This window comes from Arachis hypogaea, chromosome 12 (assembly GCF_003086295.3).
Source record: "Arachis hypogaea cultivar Tifrunner chromosome 12, arahy.Tifrunner.gnm2.J5K5, whole genome shotgun sequence".
Lineage (NCBI taxonomy): Eukaryota > Viridiplantae > Streptophyta > Magnoliopsida > Fabales > Fabaceae > Arachis > Arachis hypogaea.
In genome coordinates, this window is record NC_092047.1 from 3,278,994 (window position 1) to 3,293,837 (window position 14,844).

Consider the following 14,844-nt stretch of genomic DNA (forward strand, 5'->3'; position numbering starts at 1 on the left):
TGATCCATCATCTTGCTTATATCCGTCTGCAACTTGGATTGATGCTGAGACTGAAGCGGAGATTCTTGCTGAGGCAGAGGCAGAGGCTGGGAGCAAGGCTGAGGCGGAGATTCTAGCTGAGGTGGTTGATTAACATGGACGTCAATAGCACATTGCTCTTCCATGTTCGTTGTATGCGGCTGGAGCTGAGGCTGAGGCTGAGAATGCTTGGTAGCTTCCGTCTCTTCCCAATTCTCTTTCGTATCCATCATGAAAAAGGTGTCCAGTTCCTCTTTCATCTTTTCTGGGTTATCCTCTATATCCATCTTTGAAAGAGTGTCATCCCAAGAATGCAGTGGTTGATTATCGTCCAAGTCAAACAGATCTTCCATCATCTCCTTGGTATCCATCATTAAAAGAGCATCTAGCTCTTCTTCAGTCATTGCTGCGTCATCTATTTCCTTTGCAATCATTCTGCGTTCTGTAGGTCAGTTTCTTGGTTCTTCTTCTTCTTAGTTTCTTGGTTTAATTTTGTGTTTGGTGTAATCCTAATAACACATTTATAGAAACCTCACTTTAGATTAGAGTTGTTTAGATTAAATTAAATTAAGGGAACTTCCACAAAGATTACATTTCGTTCGAAGATTTTTTCTCTTCACATTTAATATAAGCTTCACTTTTTAAATTAAAGTGGTTTAGATTACATTAAATTATGGATAAAATCCAGAAAGATTTCATCTTCAAAATTTTATTTTAAAATCTTTTAATTTTTGTATAATGTAAATTTGGAAAATTTTAACTAAATAAAGAAACTCTTCTAATAGGATGTCGAGCTTCTTTCCTGGCTTGATGAAGTGAAGTTAATGGCAGCAACTTTTCGAATCCGAAAGAGACGAAAGCCAGTGGAAGAAGCGTATGAGTTGAAAGCAAAGAAGGCTTATAGGCAGAGGCAGGGACTTAGGTTGAGGCGAGAAATGGCTTGATGAAGCCTTCCGTTCTTGACAGCTATGAATTTAAAGAAGGTTTAATTATTCTGTTGGTCCCTATAGTTTCGCGAAATTTTCAATTAGGTCCCTATACTTTTTTTCTTTTTAATTGAGTCCTTGCACCAAATTTTTTTTTAATTGGGTCCTTACACTTTTTTTTCCTTTTATTTAGGTCCCTATACCAATTCTTTTTTTTTTTAATTGGATCCCTATAAAATTAAGCCAATTACTACTAAGAGGGACTTAATTGAAAAAAAAAATTAGTGTAGAGACCCAATTAAAAAGAAAAAAAGTATAGGGACCTAATTGAAAATTTTATGAAACTATAGGGACCAACAGAGTAATTAAACCTTTAAAGAATGATAATGTGAGATTTGTTGTCTTTGGTAGTTATGTTTTAGTTCTTGATGTGATTATGAAACAAGCTCTTCCGTGACTGACTGCCTTCTAATCAAAAATTGATTTAAATTTATTTTTTGAAAGATATATTTTTCAATGTAAAACGAAAATTTAAAGTCTAGATTTTATTAGAGAAATCACATTATTAACTAATTTTGTTAAGTTTAAATAAGTAAAAAAAGTGAGAAAATAAATAAATCTTAAAATAATTTAATTTTTATGCACGTTTTTATATTCAATTAGGATTTGTTACTATGTTTTTTGTTTTGGAGACGCTTTAGTGGAAAATGCCTACTCAGACATTGCCAATTCTCAGAAGCTACGCTTTTTTAATTTCATATATATAATTCTGTATTTTTAATTAAATTAATCAAATATTATAAAATAAAAATAAATGAATAATACAGAATGCGGGTTACAAACAAACTCTTCTCGCTAACTCTCCTCCCCCCTCCTACTGTGTTTGGACTAGAACTTTATAAAGACAATTTAACAGAGGTTTTGCGAGCAAATAGCCATTTGATCAGTTGAGGGACCGAGTCCATGGCTGAGACAAATCCTCCAATTCGGTAACAAGGTCAGGAGTCGCGCGAATTAGTTTTGGTGCAATGATTGCAGTGCCTTGACTTCCAGACACAAATGTATTTCTTCTAATCTTCTCAATCAGTGACTAATCAGCATCGAGGAAGGCATTTCTGAAAAAATAATACATAACAAGTTCATAAAAGTTCAAATATCAAAGTTTATGACTAAAGAAAAAAAAATAATAACTCATGCAAGAAAATTATGATTTGGTGATCCAAGGTCCATTGATACCAAGCATCATTACTTCTGTTCAGTCTGCAGAAAATTATTTTTTCCCCACTTTTGAATAAGTAACTCAGCATATTATTAATAAAAAAATGCATAATTGGAGTAGGCAGCAAGGATATACATAGAAATCCCTAGCCAAACAAGGTTTTTAATATAAAGTGGAAGAGAAGGTAAGAAAAGATACAACAATGAAAATGAGAATAACACAAGATCATAACTGACAGTTGAAATGCCAACGAGCTAGTTAGTATCACAATTGACACTAGGCCCAAGTTGTAAGACTAATTGTTTCCACAGAAGTGGCACACATCCGAGTGAATGCAGCTGACAGGATAATTTACAAGTGATGGGGTGAAAACTTCAACAAAATACTTAAGAGAAAACAACAAGACTTCATGATCACTGATGAACCTGCACCGAACTTGCTCTTCAAAATCTCCTGAAAAAGTAACACATACAAGATAAAATCCCAAGGACCATTTATCAAACAGTGGAATAGAACTCATTCGAATTTCAGGGGAAATTACATGAGAAAGCTGCCAGGAAATAGAATAAGTAAACAGCTCTGGTTGCTTAATCACGTTTCTGATAAAACTTGTGTTCAAGATCAATCATTGAGTTAAAATTGTACTGTCATAATAGAAAGACATATACTTAAGTACCTGCTGACCAATATGAGCCCCTAAAGGACAAATTCGATAGGAAGATGCCACAATTCGAACTTCCTCGTTCGTAACCCCTGCCATGTTAGAAACTCTCTGTCTCACTTCAGCTACCTGCAGGTTGCACAAGAATGAATCACGACATTTGAAAGAGTATTGAATCGGACTGAATGTTTAATCAAAAAGGCACTTTTCACTTTTCATTCTATATTCTCATTATGTGCATGTTTGGGCGCCATTATTTTGTTAAAAAAAGATCTTTTTTTATTTTTTAACGTGTTTGGCAAATTTCTAGTAGTAAAAGTAAAAGCACTAGTAAAATCAAAAAAAGATCTTTTTTGAGAAGCTGTAATTTACATCTTTTTTTAAAAGATCTTTTTTCTTTAAAAAAAAGATGTTTTTCATGTAATAAATAAACAAAAAGTACTTTTATATTGTTATACCCAAACATAATTGATTGATAAAAAGACCTTTTTACATGAGATATCCAAACATAAAATTACTTTTACCTCTCTATAAAATCTTTTAAAAAAAGATAACTCAAAAAAAGATCTTTTTTTAAAAGCTCACTCAAAAATTACTTTTACTTTTATATATATATGTTTTTCCTCAATTATTCCACCTCCACTGAAATATACAATTCCTTACAAGTTTGACCCTCTAAACCAGGGCATTCAGTTATTTATACCACAAAAATCTCAAATCCAGCACTTAATTATATATAAAATGAAGTTAAATATACCTTCTCTAACAATCAGAACCTAGAACCTTAACAATCAGAAACATACATTCTCTATCAATCAGAACCTAGAACCCCAACAACCAGAAACAATACACATTCAGAAGCTAAGCCCCCAAACTTAAAAACCCTATAATCTCAGAACCTCCCCAATTCACAGAACCAAGTTTAGGAAAAACGAAACATACCATTTCTGCCTCGTTTGGCCATTGTTGTTCATCATCATCATCATCATAGCCACACGCACCTTCTTCGACACTGAAACGACAGAAGAAGTGAGGTAATGAGCAAGAAAGAGAAGATAGAGAGTGAATCAGAGAATGATTATCTAGTGAGTGCACGATGGTGAGCGACGAGACGACGATGTGAGCTATGATGATGAGCCAAGGAGGCTTGCGACGATTGGGAGCAGCGACGGTGAGCGCGCGAGACGACGATTGTGAGCTGCGACGGCGAGCTCACGTGACGACGGTGGTGAGCGCACGAGACGGCGATGGTGAGCGGCAGCGACGGCGAGAGACGAAGGGAGGTGAAGAAGTAAACTTCTGAATTCGAATGGCGGGTAAGTTCAGTAACTGGAAAACTTGGCCTTGAAAAATTTTCATTAAGCGCATACTTACCATAGGAAACACTCTTGAAAAATGTCTTAAGTCAGAAAAGTATATTCATATTCATATGTATTAAAATAAAGTTCTACTTTTAGGATTTTTTTCTAAAATAAAATAAAAAAAATATTATTTCTCCAAACCCAATATTCTAAATTTAATTACAGAAATGTCGTATTTAAAAATATACAGAGGGATCGAAATAAGCTATATTAACAATAATGGTTGTCATTCTTAACCGTCCAACTTTTTTTTCCTCACCCAACGTGCAAAGCCAGCTATGCACTCCACTGCTGGGAATTATTTTATCTTACCTCGGAGGTCGATACCACGTGATGCCAACGTCTCTTTGCTGAATGAACCAACTCTGGTGATATCTCGCTGTATGCCTTCAAGGCTGCATAGTGAATACCTTACCTTGCAATCATTATTGAAACATTGCTCTCTCTTTGTTAAATTCTGAAGATTACAATCTCTCACTGATTAGTTCGCTGTTGTTGTGATCCGTATCATATCATGGCTGAAGCACTTGTGATTGGAGCTTTAGTTAATGGCTTGGCCAACGTTGTTCTTGACAGGCTCATTTCATCTGAGTTTGTCAACTTGGTGGTGGGCAAGAAGCTGGATCGGAAGTTGGTTGACAGGCTGAAGACTGCTATCTTGGCTGCCAAAGCTCTGGCTGCTGATGCTGAGCAGAAGCAGTTTGGAAACGAACTCGTCAGGGAGTGGCTTGATGGTCTCAAAGATGCTCTCTACAATGCTGATGACTTGCTGGACCGTGTCTTCATCAAAGCTCAAATTCACAACAAGGTACGCATTCGTCTTCCTCACTTCCTTGATCTATCTAGTAGGGAGATGGTAACCAAGATAGAAGAGGTGGTTGAAAGAATAGCAGATCTTGAGACTCGCAAAGATACCCTTGGTCTCAAAGAGATTCCAACAGGAAGCTCCTCGTGGAGACCTCCATCCACTTCTCTTGTGAAGGGGAATGTGTTCGGCAGGGATGGTGACCAACAGGCACTAATCAAGATGCTCAATGACAACAATCATCATAACTTGTCCGTCATCTCTATTCTTGGTATGGGCGGTGTTGGTAAAACTACTTTAGCGCAATGGCTCTACAACAATAAGGATTTGATGGACGGGGTTGATCTGAAAGCATGGATTTGTGTTTCTGAAAATTTTGATGTTGTTGAGACTACTAAGAATGTTATAAAGGGGATCTCTTCGGGTGTTTGTAGTCTTGACAGCTTTGATTTACTTCAACAAGATTTGAAGAAAAAACTGTCAGAAAAGAAGTTCTTCATTGTTTTGGACGATGTTTGGAGTGAAGATGCTGATAAGTGGAATAGTTTTATCACCCCTTTTCAACATGGGACAAAGGGAAGCACTATTCTCCTAACTAGCCGCAAGGTAAATGTTGGTCGAATAGTCCAACACTATAACTCTTACACCCTCAATCAACTGTCAGATGATTATTGTTGGTCTATTTTTGCGGAGAATGCATCCTTTCCTGAATCAAATGGGAGCTCAGAACTGGAAGGAATAGGTAGAAAGATTGTCGAAAGGTGTGATGGCTTGCCATTAGCTGCAGAAACACTTGGACGCTTGTTGCGCTCAGAGCATCGTGTTGAAGAATGGAATAAAATACTATCGAGTGACATTTGGGAATTTTCTGTGGCAAATTGCAAGATTGTTCCTGCATTGTTATTGAGTTACCATCATCTGCCTACTCATTTAAAAGGTTGCTTTGTTTATTGTTCATTGTATCCCAAAGATTATCAATTCGATAAGGATGAATTAATCCTGCTATGGATGGCTGAAGATCTTTTGCGGCCTCCAAAGAGGGGAGAGACTTTAGAAGAAGTTGGTTGCGAGTGTTTTGATGAATTGGCTTCAAGACTATTTTTCAAGCAGGTCCAGAACTATATTCAGAAGTATTTTGTGATGCATGATCTCATGCATGACTTGGCAACTTTTCTTGCTGGAGATCTTTGTTGTAGATTTGGTGAAAAAGAAGAGATGAGTATTCTAACTCGGCATTTGTCATACAATCATTCGATTCCTGTGAAAACATGCTCCTCTAGTAAAAACAAATCTTTGAGGACATTATTGTATATCAATAATGGATCTCCTTTCTGGAAACCACGCACAACATTACAATGTGACATATTGTCAAAGAATAAATATTTGAGAGTTTTGTCCTTTGATACACTCGATATATTTCAATATTCAATAGCTAAAAAATTGATCCAATTGCGTTATTTGGATCTATCTTGGAGTGATGTTAAGATATTGCCTGAGTCATTATGCAACTTGTGCAATCTACAAACTTTGAAGTTAGAAGGCTGTTCAAAGCTGACTATGCTGCCCAATGGCATGTATAATCTTGTGAATTTGCGGCATCTTAATATAAGGCGTACGCCTCTGGAAAAAATGCCAAAAGGAATGGGCAAATTAAAACAGTTGCACATTTTAAGCAACTTTGTGGTGGGAAAACAAGAAGACAATGGAATCCAAGAGTTAGGAGGGCTTTTAAATCTTCATGGATCACTTGAGATTCAGAAATTGGAGAAGGTGGTTGATGCAAATGAGGCAAGGAGTGCAAGGATAATAGATAAGAAGCACATTGACGACTTATTGTTGAAATGGTCTCTGTCTTCAGGTGATGATATGGTCTCAAACACACATACTGATGAACAAGATATACTTGGGGGCGCTTGCAACCACACACTGGCTTGAAAAAGTTGACCGTTGATGGATACAAAGGTAAAAAATTTCCAGATTGGATTGGGCATTCCTTGTACCAAAACATGACAAGTGTATCTCTCAAGTTTTGCAAGAATTGCTACATGCTGCCTTCACTTGGACAGCTGGCATCTCTAAAGTCCCTCCGCATTGAAAGGTTTGATGAGCTGAAGAGCATTGGCAAGGAGTTTTACAAGAATGAAGGCCATCAACATTCTTTGCCTATTGCACTGTTTTCCTCACTGGAGGAATTGATATTTTATAATATGCCAAGTTGGGAGAAGTGGCAGTTACCTGGCTCGGAAGCCTTTCCTCAGCTTAAGAGGCTTGAAATAAGAGATTGTCCAATGTTAAAGGGAGATATGGTTAATCAGGTATTAATGAGAATTGTTTCTTCCTCATCGGATGTTTCCAAAGTGCGCCAACTGAAAATACAAGAACTTGATGAAGGATGGAGTAAAGAGATGAGACTTGATGGGGATAGTTTAACAATTAGTGGATTTGAATCTGTGGCGGAGTGTGCATTTAAGGCAAGGATCATCCACCATCTAACTTCCCTCCAAGAAATACTCATCTCATGGTGTTCATCTGTTGTATCCTTGGGGGGCAATTGTTTACCCAAATCTTTGCAAAAGCTCACAATCTTTAATTGCCGCCAAATTGAATTACTCCAGCCACAACACAAGTATGATCTGGTAGATCTACAAATATATCAAAGCTGTGCTTCACTGACTTCATTGTCGTTGGATGCCTTTCCCAATCTCGAGAATCTGGAGATAGAATGGTGTTCAAATCTGGAATCAGTTTCAAAGTCAGAGCCACCACACGCTGCTCTTCAACGTCTCACCATCAGTCAATGCTCCAAATTTGTGTCATTGCCATCTGACATGAATAGTCTTCTCCCAAATTTACACTCTCTGGACATACAAGGTTGCCCAAACATTTGTAGGTTGCCAGAGGGTGGTTTGCCGGCTAACCTGAAAGAGCTTAGTGTAGGAGATTGCGAGGAACACGTGAGGGGTCTATCATGGTTGGGCAACTTGGACAACCTCACTCATCTCACCATTTCTGGTCTTGGGTGTGAGAGCATAAAGTCATACCCAGAGGTGGGTTCGCTGCCTCGCCTTCCCTCCCTCACCACTCTACATATCCAAGACTTTCATAATCTGGAGACATTGGAGTGCAACCAGCTTCTTCGCCTCACCTCCCTCCAACAGTTAATAGTTGAAGACTGTGAGAAGCTGAAGAATATGGAAGCAGAAAAGCTGCCTCCCTCTCTCTTAATACTTCAACTTGATTTCTGTGGTTTGCTGGGCGAACACTGCGAGAACAAGCATCAACAAATTTGGTCCAAAATTTCCCACATCCCCACCATTCAAGTCAATCGCAGACAAGTTTTCTGAGCAGGTAATTCTCTAACCTTCATGTTTCTCATGCTACCACAATTAAATTCACACATGCATAAGTTTCCTTTTCCTTCAAGTCAATTTTTTTTCTCTTTCTTTAAACAACATTAACCACTTGAACTCATATGCCAACTGCAAAATTTGCATTCTTTTCTTTCACTTATCGGGAAAGCTCTCAGTTTGCAGTTTTAGTTAAAGAAATATCCTTTTTTACTCTCTGAAACAGTCTTTTGCTATATGTATAATACTTCTTAACTCGTATGTTTCAAAAGAAAATCATATTTAAAAAGGATGATAACAATTACCATCAAACAAAAATTGAAACACTGGGAATAGAATATCCTTTTTTCATGTATCCAACATTTGAGTTTTTTTTTAGATGTACTAAACAAATGGATGAATTAAATTTACTTTTTTAATGTTTTTATTACTATCTTCTGCAGGTGGCTTGTGTACATATCAAGATGTAATCCTATACATTGGCTATATATCTTCATTTAATTCTAAGATCATTTGAGGTGGTAATTAAGCTGGATTAAGGTGTTGGGAACCAGATACTGTGTTTTCTGATTTTGGCTTAATGTTATTGAAAAGCAAGGACATGATGGAGAAAGTTAGAATAGTGGCACTTATGATTGAAAAGCTTTTGTTGTTGTAGGTATATTTTTTATTCCTTGCTATAATTTTATTTTTGCTATTTTCCACAGAGAAAAACTAAATGATAGTTTAATTTGTGGAAAGAATTCACAGAGTTGTTGTGTTGCAAGATTCTTGTAGGCAGGAGCAGAGCTAGAAATATTTTTTGGAGGGGCCAACATGAAAAATATAAGTTAAGAAGAAAGAAAAATTAAAAATTAAAAAGAGACTAAACTAAAACATTAGAGACTTATACGTACACCTTATTAATTTAGAGGGGGCCATTGCCCCCCTTGCTTATAACGTGGCTCCGCCAGTGCTTGTAGGACAGTAAAAGGAATCAGCATGCACGAGGTGTATAAGCTTTCAAAATAGAAGGAACAAGTTATTGCTGTGTAATCATTTTTAGCCATAGATTGAATCATTGGATAAAGTTAATAATATTATTAGATGCCTATAATAAGCTATTCTAATACCAAGAGTAAATGTTCTGTACATATATTAAGCTGCGGTGGAATTCAAATTATTCAAGAAGTATTGTGATAGAATATTTGATCTTTTGGACTTAATTAAAGAGGTTATTGCCATGTAAAGTGAGTGTATTATGTATATTGAAATCTTTTTGAGTTCCTCTTCTTTCGAGAACTCAACCTTCACCCAACCATCTGATGATTCCTCAGAAGATTGAACCTCCTCAGGCCCAATTGATTGTCTTTCGCAGCAACACTACATTGCTTTTCTACAGCAGGTGGAACTGTTTCAGGCTCGTCACACATCACAAGTTCGGACTATCGTTTCTTCTTCGTCAAGAAACACCAAAGTAACACTTTAGCTAAATTCTCAAATGAATTTGAGTAATAGTGGTTCATGATACAGTATTATGATTTGATCAAATAAGAGAGAAGAATTTTGGTTCAAGTTTGACCAATTTAAAAAAAATAAAACACTTCACTTGTCACTTTTTATTATATTCCAATTGGACATAGACAAAGCAGAGGCAAACTAACTGAATTTGCATATGTCTGTTATCGTTACAAAGACACCCTGGAGATGTCAAATTTTAACCCTTCAAATTTGCCACTAGAGTTAGCTAATATGCTAGTATCATGAAATCGAAGGTTCAAATTGCGTTTTAGGATTTTATGAAAAATAGTACACTTTTTTAAGCATCTTCCATTTGCTTTTATTTGTTTTCAAATTTGTCAAAAACAGATTCCTTGATGTGCAGGCAACTATATGAAGGTTCCAGACACCAAGGACATGCCCCTTGAAGTCATCACCAAATTCTTTGCTTTTGGTGCAAGAGTAAGACAGTCTGCCATGAATCTGTGACATAATATTGATCTCATTCTTATGAGTTTGGCATGTATACATGCATGTCATGTTAAACTACTCTTTCACCATATCCCATGACAACAATAAAGAACGCTGCCCACAAATGCAGCCCAACAGAATACATAAATTCAACATGATAAAACCATGAAAAAATGATATAGGAAAAGACGAAGAATATTGTTTTTTTTTAAAGAAAAAATTCACCTGAAATAGAATGGTATAAACATAGAAGTCGAACTAATTGTTCGATTATGTACAATTGCAATTCTAGTAGCATAAAAATTTAATTATCAGTTATCAACACAGATCCGAACACATCACAACACTTAAACATTATACGAATCTGGAGCTCAAGACATGGAAAAAGCGAACCCTAAAGCCACGATCGGCATTGATTTCCACCACTCCCTGTTGTTCTTGTAATCGTCGGAGGGTAAGACCACAATGGGTTTCTTTTGTGGTTTGGTAACAACAACCTCGTTGTGATCGACGCTGCTGTCACGACGATCCTTTGTGATGCGACCACTGGACGGCAGAGACTTCGATAGCTTCTTCTTGTTAGTAGTTGAATGTGGACAGTAGCACGAATTTAATTTGGTGAAGAACTTCTTCATCTTCGAATGAGATAAGAAAAGATGAAAAATATTGTATTTTGTATTTTTTGATTGAATTGAATTGTATTGTAAATTATGAAGGTAAAATTAAATATATATAGAGCATTAAGATAGGAAAGATAAAAGCAAATTAAGATAAGATAAGAACAAATAAAGATAAGATAAAGATAAGATAAGATAATAAAGGCTAAAATTGCAATTAAATTTATGTATTCTGTTGGGCTGCATTTGTAGGCCGCGAGATTTTTTTATTGTTGTCATGGGCTAAGGTGGAATATTTTATGTATTTTGAACATGTTTATTGTACCATCATTCTTAAGGTGGAATGCAAGTTTATGATTATTACCTTGATTTATATGCACTTCATCACAAAACAATGTCTCTATCTCTTACGCATGCAGCATTTACTAGTATACGCTTGAAATTAAACCATTTTTTTTTTTTAATAAAAAAAGTGCTCTCGTTTTTATTCTAATATTTTTTTTTGTGCATCACGCACACTTAAATATAGTATATTATAAATTAAAGCAAAGTGGCGGCAGCACATAAAACATAACTCAGAGGATCTTCCAGGCTACCAGAAACTGAAAAAGAAGAAGTAATTAATGGAAACCATGGTGTGCCTTTGGCCACTTAATACCATTTTTCCAACTTTCAATATCCTTAGCAAAATCTGGTATTCATGTATGTTGTCTCCTTTTTCATATCAACACCAAGAAACATTCAAACGCTATCTATGCCTCATCATCAAATATTTTCCCAAAAGTTGCTAAGCTATTATATGATGCATAAATAAATGAATACATGTTTTGGTTCTAAAAAATGCACTTAATTTTGTATTCCAAATGCGCACTGTTTAACTCATACAAAACCAATTTAGTTGCTCAAAATACACATGATTAGGAGGTATGATATTGTGTGATACAATATTATTTTTCCTATATCAAATGCCTTAGAAAAGCTTTTGTGTTGGAAGATTCATGTAGGATAGTAAAAAGAACCAGCATGAATTGTGTAAGCTTTCAAAATAAAAGGATCAAGTTATATTGTTCTGTAATCTTTTTTTACCATAAATTGAATCATTGGATAAAAATAATAGTTAGATGCCTATAGTAGTAAGCTATTCTAATACCAAGAGAAAAGGTTCTGTAATAATAACAATTTCCCAAGGTGATGAAGGAATGTGGCTAATGCGGTCAACATTCAAAGAATATGCTTTCCACATTTGAAACATGAAATAGTCATTGGAAGGAGAAGTTGCAGTGATGCCCTCAGCATAGTCAGCAACAATTTCATTCCTATCAACTTTTTGGTTTTTCCATTTTTGTGATGACAGACACTTTATGTCTTGAAATGTTTATTTTTTTGGTGTCTTGAGAGGGTTTTCCACGTTAAAATTTTGGTGTCTTGTCTCTATTTTTATTTTTTTGGTTTCTGTTATTCAATTACTGTCACCGTTTTATGTATTGTTATGGCAATTATTTTCTCAAGCAACTATTCATATTGACGAGGTATTTGCCAATTTAGGTCTATAACTAATTATATTATGAATTGTAATTTTACCAGATTTTTAACTCATGACTTGAAAATGATATGCAAAGTACTTCTTTTCCAAAACAGAAGAAAGAAAATACTTACACAATTTTATGTGAGATACTATCTATGCATTCATAAGATTTCATGAGTAAATATAATAATTATTGCCTCAGAGGATTCCTGTTTTCTAAGAAGGTGTTTCTTAAGAAGTATCTTGTACAAAAGATTAATCCTGAATCTAGGAACAAACACATGGAACTAAACTTGAAAAGAAATTCTAGAAAGAATTAGAGAGAACAAGGAATTTCTGAAGTAAAAATGATATGAATTCAAGCTCTCTATAGTAGTGTGTTGGTACCATTATGCTAAGAATGAAAATCCATAATAGCATTGATTCACAGGAAGATAATTGTTTTAGCCTAATTTCATCGCCATTCCGAACTCAGCGGGCTTTCACATGAGTTATAAACTTATAATGTCTGTGTTTAACTGTTTATAATTCTAGTTCTATAACTTCAATGAATTTTGAGGTTATTATTTGCTTCATAACTAAAATTACTACAAAGTTTCACACATGCACAAATGCCACATTGGATATGAGACTGCAAATGCAATTTTGTGCACTCTTTATTCTAGCATAATAAATTGAACAACTGCCAAAACTGCAATATATAAAGTTTACAGCATAATAAATTGAACAACAAAGACAATAATAACCATCAAGCATTTTCCCACCAAGTGGGATGCAAAATAAATGGGAAATTAAAGGAATATAATCTGAAGGTGGTAGTATAAACTAGCAATGAATTCCTCATGTGATGCATACAACTTTGGTAAAAAAAAAAAATTAGATGTGTATTGTTAGAATTAACAAAAAAGTAGATTCTGTTGCATTTTAAAGGCCAAGATCAAAGCCAAAACACCTTTTGTATATGATGAAGAATGGGAAATTAAAGTTATTGAAATGAAGACCGCTGATACAATGACCGGTGAATAAAATTGACTTGTCTCAGAATCTTACCTTGTGCATGTAGCAATTCAATCGCCAGCAACAGACTCTTAAATGGAGTTCTGATCCGTGGGCAACCAAAAAATTGACTTGCCTCATATACTAGAGGTTGAGGTAGAGAAACAAGGTTCCTCTGTGAAAGAAATGAGATGGGTTAAAGAGTCAACTTATCTATCTATCTATTTATATCAAATTATATAATTAAATGAGCTTATGTCATATTGCTTTTCGTATTTGTGTCACGTAAATAATTTCACAAGTAAAATGAGTCCCGTGATGTGCGGGGCGGTAATTTTTTTTATTCCTGTTTAGGATTTTTTTTTATATTTATTAAATTGAATAATTAAATAAATGAATTAGTTTTTGAAAGATTTATTAGTTATAAAATATTCATAAATTAGTTGTGCGAATTCTTCCGTTTGTGAATTGATGTAGATTTTTATATTTGAAATTGTGCTAATTAAATAATCACCTAAAATATTATAATATAATAAGTTATATAAAATAAGATTGTGTTGTATTTATCTCATTTAATATATTATATAAAATATAATTCTTTGAACTAAAGAAAACAATGAATTTAAATTTTTTTGAAAAAGATTGTATCTTTGTATTCACTCACCAATGTAGATGTGAGTGCAACAATTTGTTTGTCCTTTATTTGTGTTGTAATTTTTTGTTTATCTTATTTTAGATATTTCTTCACAACGTAACTTTTAACACGATGTTCCTAAAATTATTAGTATTTTGTTAATAATTATATATGTAAATGAAAAACGAATTGTTTGTATATTTTTTTACTCTTTAAGTATCATTTTTATTCTTCGTATTTTTGTGAGTTTTTCTTTAACATCTATGTGTTCTTCTTCTACTAGTGCATACAATTTTCCAATGACATCTACAATAAAAAGAACAAAAATGTGTAAAAAAAATTTTGAATAAATTATTTTTAATAGGAATAATTGAAATAGTATAAAATGAAATTACTTGTTAATATTTTTCTTTCAAGCGATGCAAATTCAAAATAATGTTGGATAATATTCAAAACTGGATCTTTAATTTATTTTTCGACAGTTGTGAGTAAAAAATTTGCTTTTATTATACCTTTAATTAGTCTATACAAATCATTTGCATTTTCTATTTTCAAATTTTTTATAGTATAAACTTTTTCTTCTTGTAACAAATGTTTGAATTTGCTTATCATATTTTTCTTCACAATTACATGAAAAGGTGTTCCCTGTAAGACTGCAATGTTAGTAAATCATAGTTAATAATTAATTAAAAAATTGATTATATTTTTCTTTAAATTATTAGAAAAGGAACAATGAATAGCATATTGAAATAAGCATAACTTTAACGATATTAAAATACAATTAT

The 14,844-nt window shown here is 34.3% G+C and overlaps 2 protein-coding genes and 2 long non-coding RNA genes across 6 annotated transcripts; 2 read left to right on the top strand and 2 right to left on the bottom strand.

Annotated features, from left to right (window-relative positions):
- Window positions 1–1,718: 1,718 nt before the first annotated feature.
- LOC112726392 (uncharacterized) lies at window positions 1,719–3,963 on the bottom strand. Its single transcript, XR_011868189.1, has 5 exons — window positions 3,767–3,963; window positions 2,840–2,953; window positions 2,589–2,616; window positions 2,400–2,501; window positions 1,719–2,059 (listed from the first exon to the last, which is right to left on the bottom strand). It is a non-coding gene; the product is annotated as an uncharacterized lncRNA (long non-coding RNA).
- On the top strand, window positions 3,516–9,103 carry LOC112726391 (putative disease resistance RPP13-like protein 1). 3 transcript variants are annotated; one of them, XM_072208525.1, is made up of 3 exons: window positions 3,516–4,140; window positions 4,462–8,338; window positions 8,781–9,103. In XM_072208525.1, exon 2 carries the CDS (start codon window positions 4,700–4,702, stop codon window positions 6,923–6,925), a length of 2,226 nt encoding a protein of 741 aa, XP_072064626.1. In that variant the 5' UTR covers window positions 3,516–4,140; window positions 4,462–4,699; the 3' UTR covers window positions 6,926–8,338; window positions 8,781–9,103. The 3 variants fall into 3 exon arrangements, with proteins under 3 accessions (XP_072064626.1, XP_072064628.1, XP_072064627.1); XM_072208527.1 differs by having other exon boundaries at window positions 3,549–4,140; window positions 4,762–8,338; XM_072208526.1 differs by having other exon boundaries at window positions 3,603–4,140; window positions 4,458–8,338.
- LOC112729507 (putative disease resistance protein At3g14460) lies at window positions 6,997–8,334 on the top strand. The gene has a single exon (XM_025779681.1). The coding sequence runs from the start codon at window positions 6,997–6,999 to the stop codon at window positions 8,332–8,334; it is 1,338 nt and encodes a 445-aa protein (XP_025635466.1).
- Window positions 9,104–10,474: 1,371 nt separating the features above from the next.
- LOC140176937 (uncharacterized) lies at window positions 10,475–13,623 on the bottom strand. The gene is made up of 2 exons (XR_011868190.1): window positions 13,480–13,623; window positions 10,475–10,922 (listed from the first exon to the last, which is right to left on the bottom strand). It is a non-coding gene; the product is annotated as an uncharacterized lncRNA (long non-coding RNA).
- Between the last annotated feature and the right edge of the window lie 1,221 nt (window positions 13,624–14,844).